We start from the raw sequence: 7,745 nt of genomic DNA, 5'->3' as shown, positions 1-7,745 counted from the left end.
GAGCGGCCCTGATGGCGCCCATCCTGCCTCCGCTGCACCGCGGCGTAGCGCGGGCCCTCGGAGCCATAAAGCCGCTCTTTCCAGTCAGATTTTCCTTAAATCCGCCTTTTCCCCCTCTATATTTTCCTCCTCTCCATGTTTTCCCCCGCCTCAGATCAGCGCGGCCTTCCCGCGCCCGCAGGCCTCAGCCCGTCGCCATAGCAACCCCTCAGGCCCCGCGCCCGTCGCAGCGGCTCCGCCCCTACCGAGGCGGGTCCAGCGCGGTTCCCGCCCGCCGCCGCGCTCGGGGCCCGGCGCCCTTCTCCCTCCTTCCCCTTGTGCTCCGCTCCGGCCTGAAGCGGACGCAGCGATGGCTCCGGCCGCTGACCGGAAGGGTTATTGGGGCACGCCGACCTCCACCTTGGAGTGGTGCGAGGAGAACTACGCCGTCTCCTACTACATCGCCGAGTTCTGTGAGTGGCCGCCCCGGCCCCGGGAGCCGCGTCCCGCCGCGGCTTCAGTCACATCAACCCCCCCCGGCCCTCCGTGCCTTCACCCCACCGATTAGGCCCCACTGCAGGGAATCCCCCCCTTGCTCCATGGCCCCTATTCCCTCAGTGGGGCAAATAGCGGGGTAACGGGCCTCCTGCCCTTTAGCCAGCGCCGGTGGGTGGAAATGGGTGTTTTCCTGTCTCCTTCCTCCTCAGATCCGTGTCTTAACGAGAGGGTGGTGTGGTCCCCTCTCTCCCCGTGTGTTGTTTGGGTCCCTCCATCCCTGTGTCTGAAGTGGTGGTGGGGCAGGAGGAGGGTGTTCAGGGGTATGGAGAGGCATCAAGGGGCAGCTGATGTGGGGTGAAATGGGTTTGAGGGGGCTCGGTGCTGGGGCAGGGGTGGTTATGTGGCACTATATGGATGGGTGAACCCAACTGTGCTTGGGTTGTTCGTGCTGTGGGTCTGCAGCTCTGGTCTCCATGAGATGGGAGTATCTGCCCTGCCATGGGCAGTCAACCCATGTGAAACTGTTTAAGGAGAGCAAAGAGGGAGAAGGTGTCTTTGTATGGAAGAGGCATCTTCATCCAGGAGAGGCACCTTTGCCCAGCTGGACCTTGGTGGGTCGTGACCATCATCAGGTTGCTCTGCTGCAGGTGGTGAGCGTTAGAGTAGCTTGAAGAGTTGCTCTGTTGCAGGTTGTGGGCTTTTAGGGTAGCTCAGAGTGCTGGTAAGGGAGCAGGCTGTTGTTTGAACCTCTAAACTGAAAGGCAGTCAGATATATTCAGTATGTTTTAGGGCAGGAAGAATCATAGAATAACCTGGGTTGGAAGCCACCTTCAGAGTTCATCTGGTCCAACCCCCCTGCAATGAGCAGGGTCACTCTCAACTGGATCACATTGCCCAGAACCATATCCAACCTGGCCATGAATGTCTCCAGGGATAAAAGAAGGTGGTTTAGGGTCATTGGGTGCTTGAGAAGGGGGTATATTGCAGTAGCTGGTGAAGGATCAAGCCCTCTATCACTGTCATTTTGCTGAAAACTTGAGTGGTTTTGTACCCTGGGCAGTGACTTTACAGGGTGTAGTAGTTGTAGTTATGTGCAGACGTCCTGTCCTCTAAAAGCTTTCATATGTATAAGATAAGCAGCTGCTTTTGAAGTGTTAAGACCCTAGGAAAATAGTACTGGAGTGCAGGTGCTAACCTACCCTGAAGTGCTTGGAGTGGGCAATCCAAGAAGTCCTTTTGCATAGCTGGGATGCTTCAGCAGCGCTTTGGAAGAGCTTGGCATGCAGGAGGTGGAAGGTTCTGGGCCTCCATGCCAGGCTGCTGGTTACAAACACTGACATGAGTGAAGGACTGAAAGGAATAGCTGTGAAAGAGGTTTCTGAGTGTGGGAATGGGAAGGAGTACAGGATCTGAATGACAGTAGCATAGGCAGCATAGAAGCTCCAAGGAAAAAGGATGTTGGTGGGGAGATTTATGGCTGAGAAGAGACAGGGCTGAAGAGGGAACAAAATTAAACACTTAAAAACAGGACAAACTTAGAAGTTTTTAAATAGAATGAGGTTTTTGCAGAGTAGGTATTTTTGTGTCTTCCTCGGGGTAAAATGTAAGGGGTGAGCTAATCCTCCCAGGGAAGAGGAGGCGCTCGCTGTTGCTTCACCCATGTGAAGATGAATTTGGCTAGCATGCAGATTTTGGAAATAATCCCTACATTGTTGCCTTTGTGAACTGATACTTTTCATCTGCTGCTACATTATGCAGAAGGAAGATGAGATTAAGGGTGGGAGGTGGAAAGATGTGTGTGCTCTGAAGAAAAAAGGGACTGATTATAGAAGTTCTGGTCCCTCCTCAAGGTTTCAGTGTTTGTTAGTGTGGCAGTTGCACTGAAATAAATGTGTATGAGGGCAGTGCTGTAAATTAAAGCATTTAAATGGCCCAGGTTTAAAAGCAAAACAGTAAACAAGGCCACTTTATTTGAGGGTTAGCTTAACAGTAGATAATTTCAGTAAAGCTATGAGGATTTAATGGATATAAGGAAGAAATTCTTTGCTGAGAGGGTGCTGAGGCACTGGAATGGGTTGCCCAAGGAAGTTGTGAATGCTCCATCCTTGGCAGTGTTCAAGGCCAGGCTGGATGAGGCCTTGGGTGCCATGGTTTAGTGTGAGGTGTCCCTGCCCATGGCAGGGGGGTTGGAACTGGATGATCTTAAGGTCCTTTCCAACCCAAACCATTCTGTGATTCTATGATTTTCTTTAGCGTTAATTCTGTAATTGCACTTTTAGGGTCAGAGGAAATTATCTTTATTACTTCTAATATGAACCCACTGCATTTCAATCTTAGGCAGCAGAAGTTGGTTGACTGCCTAAGTTGTATCTTTCATAAGGCAACCAAGGGGTTTCATAAAACAATTTTCCTAACTTCCTCTAAAATACTTCATGTATGCCTAATAATGACTTTGGAAGATGAGAGAGAAGTTACCCTGCAATCTAGTTCCTCTAGCAAATGAGCTGAGGGTATAGTCAGGGTCTGTGTGGCCCAGTGGGCTTCTGTCAGTTGCTGTGTCTTTATGGCCTCCTTAATCTATTGAAAATTCAACTTCAGACAGCAAACAAACCAGAAAGTACATAAATATATATATACACAATTTTATATACGTAAATAGAATCATAGAATAGTTAGGGTTGGAAAGGACCTTAAGATCATCCAGTTCCAGCCCCTGCTGTGGGCAAGGACACCTCACACTAAACCATGTCGTCCAAGGCTCTGTCCAGCCTGGCCTTGAACACCGCCAGGGATGGAACATTCACAACCTCCCTGGGCAACCCATTCCAGTGCCTCAGCACCCTCTCAGTAAAGAATTTCTTCCTTATATCCAATCTAAGCTTCCCCTGTTTAAGTTTGAACCCGTTACCCCTTGTCCTTTCACTACAGTCCCTAATGAAGAGTCCCTCTCCAGCATCCTTATAGGCCTCCTTCAGATACTGGAAGCTGCTCTGAGGTCTCCACGCAGCTTCTCTTCTCCAGGCTGAACAGCCCCAATGTTCTCAGCCTGGCTCCATACAGGAGCTGCTCCAGCCCCTGCTCATCCTCGTGGCCTCCTCTGGACTTTTTCCAACAGTTCCATGTCCTTTTTATGTTGAGGACACCAGAACTGCACACAATGCTCTAAGTGAGGTCTCCCGAGAGCAGAGCAGAGGGGCAGGATCACCTCCTTCGACCTGCTGGTCACGCTCCTCTTGATGTAAGCCAGGATACGGTAGGCTTTCTGGGCTGCATATTAAGTTTAATAATTTCTTGTCTCTCTCATTGTGATAATTTTTGGTGGTGCTGCTTTTAAAACTCATGCACAGCCTGTGTTACTTTAAATGTTACTTCACAGAAGAGTGATAATTAGTTTCTGACTTCTCACCATCCTTATACCACTTAGTTAAGCTGATGGTGAGGGTGGTGCGGCGCTGGCACTGATTGCCCAAAGAAGTGATAAATGCCCCATCCCTGGCAGTGTTCAAGGCCAGGTTGGACAGAGCCTTGGGTGCCATGGTTTAGTGTGAGGTGTCCCTGCCCATGGCAGGGGGGTTGGAACTGGATGATCTTAAGGTCCTTTCCAACCCAAACCATTCTGCTATGGTTATGCATTTAATGTTTGTTAGAAATAATTTATAAGAAGCTATTGGAGGACCAATGCTTGAAGGTTCTGGGCAGGTCCAAATCAAATACTATGTGCTCCTTAGGTTTGGGGCTGAAGAGAAAAATTGAAAGCTTGTTGTGCAAATTAAGTCTTTTGTGCCATTTAGCAATTTGTTTGTCATATGCTAATTTTAGTACAAATTGCTACATTGTGTTCCAGAAGCCTACATGCAGTTCTTTGCCATTCCCTCCTTAAAGAGCTGGTGTAAATGATGGCAGCTGATCAATTGTACGCATTCAGAGATGTGAAGGTGGTTTTTTGTAGCACTTCATATTTGCATTCTCTTTATGTGCTCCGAACACAATGACCTGTATTCAAATTCATTTGTTTTAATAGTGAAAAATGCTTTTTGTTGCCTTTCTGAGCCTGCACCTCGCCAGTCTGCCTCCCTTGTGGAGGTGGATGACTAACTGCTCCACATCCTGCTGTACAGTATTTAACCAATTGAAATGGAAAAAACACTTGAAAAGAATTATTTTACTGTCATAGAATCAGCTAGGCTGGAAAAGACCTTTAAGATCATCAAGTTCAGCCATCACCCAAGCACTGCCAAGACCACCACTAAACCATGTCACTGAGGGCCTCATCTACATAGTTTTTGGACACTATGTTAAGCCCTAAAACAACTCGTCCATCCCTCACTGATCAAATCTGTTGTGTAGTGTAGTAATTCCTTTCTTCAGGGTTTCACAGGAGTTCTGAATTGGCTTCTGAGTGCTAGAGGTCAAATAGTAGAGATATTTTTTGGGTTTAACTAGTCTTTTCCAGCTCCTAAAGCTTGTATGCTGAATTGCTCAAGCTTTTGTACAACTTAGGGTAAATAATAATCATAAATTCATAGAATGGTTTGAGTTGAAAAAGATTTTAAGGTCATTGAGTTCCAACCCCCCTGCCATGGGCAGGGAAGCCTCACACTATATATACTACTACTGCTACTAAAAATAATAGATAAAACCAGCATCCTCCCACCCAAGCAAGCAGAACAAGATCAAATATAAGTGCTGTTCTTTAACACTAAGTGCTTAAATGCTACAGTTTACTCCTTATTTTAGCAGGATTAATGTTTCAGGGCAGTTTAGCCCACAGAGTGTTCAGTTTTGGGGGTCTGTTTTGATGTGACAAATGCCTTACCCTTCTTGCAGTTGCTGTCATTCCTGTAAGAAAGGTTTGTCTTGTAGAAATAAGGAGTAGATATAACTAATCCTCATAGATTCCCTTTGTTGAAAACAGAGAGAGTAGTATTAACTTAAATATTTTAAATCTAAAGGAGCCCTGTGTGGTACCTGAGGGCTTAGAATTCTGAGTAAGGGTGCATTTGTTGTTATCAACCAAGTGCTGTGTTTCAGTTTGGATCAGACTTGAGTGATGTTTCCAGGTGTGTGAAATATTGCCTTGAGCTATCATTGTCCATGAGTAATATGCATCATCAACAACGTGACTGCTTTAGAGATAGTATATCCTTATGTTGGCATTTACAGCAGCAAGCATCTGGATATAGATTCGGGCTTCTCAAGGAATTGGTGAAATAGTTTCTTTCTTGGCTTCTAGTACTATCTCAGTACATTCTGCTGCCTTCATTTAAGAAAAGATTGATTTATTTTTCTTGTCATAGAATCACAGAATGGTTTGGGTTGGAAAGGACCTTAAGATCATCCAGTTCCAGCCCCCTGCCTCACACTAGAGCATGTCATCCAAGGCTCTGTCCAACCTGGCCTTGAACACTGCCAGGAATGGGGCAGCCACAGCTTCTCTGGGCAATCTGAGCCAGCGCCTCACCACCGTCACAGTAAAGAACTTCCTTATATCCAATCTAAACTTTCCCTGTTTAAGTTCTAACCCGTTACCACTTGTCCTATCACTACAGTCTCTAATGAAGAGTCCCTGCCCAGCACCCTTATAGGCCCTCTTCAGACACTGAAGCTGCTCTGAGGTCTCCACGCAGCTTCTCTTCTGCAGGCTGAACAGCCCCAACTTTCTCAGCCTGTGTTCATACAGGAGGTGCTCCAGCCCCTGAGCATCCTCGTGGCCTCCTCTGGACTTGCTCCAACAGCTTCATTGCCACAATTAAGTCCATTGCTTTTTGTTTTCATTAGAGCTCTGGTAAACTAGTATTTGTAACTGTGCTCTTCTTATGGGACCCTTGTTTAGGGAAAAATACCAACAGATCATGAGAAACTGCCCATGTTTCTGTCCACTTTCTGCTGCTCTTCACTAATCCTTCCTATTTGTACTTAAGAGCTAAGAGACTGAGACGAGGTTACCTGTGTTGTGAGATATCTCATTAATCCCTAGACTGCATCCAGAAATTCTCTACATTGTGAACAGTGACACAAAAGTACTGGGTTTTGTTTTCAAACTTGGCTCAAAAAGGACAGCTGTGAAAGATGTGCAGGTCTCTGTTTTGCATGGGGATCATTCCTTTAGAATTTAACAACTTGTAAAACATACTTAAAGACAAAATAAAGTCATTAATACTGAATTTTAACTGCTGCATATGTACTGTCACCTCTTCCTCCTGGGCATCCTGCTGTATTTCGCCTCTTTTGCCAGAGGCTTTTTAAAGCAGCCAGAGACTTGGGCTTGGTACTGTGCTTGTGAGTTAAATAAAGCCAACTCTGCCTTCAAGAGCTCTGTCCTTTCAACAGTAAAGCGGCAGGTGAAGGAAGAAGCATCAGGATTAATTGGGTGTGATCAGCCCAACTGTGTGGCTATGGCTGAATTAAAGTCACATCATGACACAGATGAGTTCTGAAGTGTGACTTAAGACGATGTCACAACCTCACTTGAAGACTTGAAAGGGGTTTGAGTGTGTAACTTTAATGAATTGACTTCAGGAAGCCACATCCTAGCTTACCTTTTTTAATTTACCCGATTCATTGAAGGAGCCCCTTCAAATTAGGGGACAATAAGGGTGAAAAGGTAAAGGGAACATTCATCTAATTGCTGATGGCTGTAAAGTGGAGTGGGGTGTTCAGAGCAGCCTCAGCTGTGAGATGCTTCTTAGAGATGAGCACTTCAAGCTTGCTTTTTGTGCTGCAGACAAAAGAAGTTAAAAGAAGGATTCCTTCTTTCAAAGTATGATACAGAGGAAGTAAACTCCTAAGCCAGATGGATGGTCTCTGCTGTCAGGCTTTCTTATTTAATGATTCTATGTGATTTTGAGTCAGTGGCAAATATTGTTGCATTTTTTCCCTTCCAGGTTGTAAATGTATATACTGAAGATAATCTTGTGGCAGTTTTTTGATGCATTTTGCCACAATTAATGATTTTTTTCTTTTATTTCTTCCTTTTCTTCTAGTCTCTTTGCCACTTTCTACTCCAGCTAACTTTCATCTCATCACAGCTTTGAGTACATTGAAAGCCAGGGTCAGAGGCTTTTGGAAAGTCTATGGCATCCTGGCCTGTATCAGCAATAGCATAGACAGCAGGACTAGGGTAGTGATTGTTCCACTGGACTGGGCACTGGTGGGGCTGCACCTCAAATCCTGTGTTCAGTTCTGGGCTCCTCACTACAAGAGAGACATTGAGGGGCTGAAGCAGGGCCAGAGAAGGGCAGCAAAGCTGATGCAGGGCCTGGAGCCCA

General features: G+C 46.2%; 1 protein-coding gene across 3 annotated transcripts in view; it reads left to right on the top strand.

Annotated features, from left to right (window-relative positions):
* The first annotated feature begins 333 nt into the window (after nt 1-333).
* Nucleotides 334-7,745, top strand: part of ACER3 (alkaline ceramidase 3) — a 67,527-nt gene continuing 60,115 nt past the window's right edge. For all 3 annotated transcript variants that reach the window (XR_013956456.1, XM_080613740.1, XM_080613739.1), the window contains exon 1: nt 334-452. Coding sequence is in view for 2 of the 3 variants with exons in the window: in XM_080613740.1 (XP_080469866.1) it covers nt 350-452 (103 nt within the window). In the remaining variant the exon portion in view is untranslated. The remainder of the gene's footprint in view (nt 453-7,745) is intronic.

Source organism: Psittacula echo (assembly GCF_963264785.1).
Source record: "Psittacula echo genome assembly, chromosome: 3".
Lineage (NCBI taxonomy): Eukaryota > Metazoa > Chordata > Aves > Psittaciformes > Psittacidae > Psittacula > Psittacula echo.
This window is presented reverse-complemented; position numbering and strand designations above follow the sequence as displayed.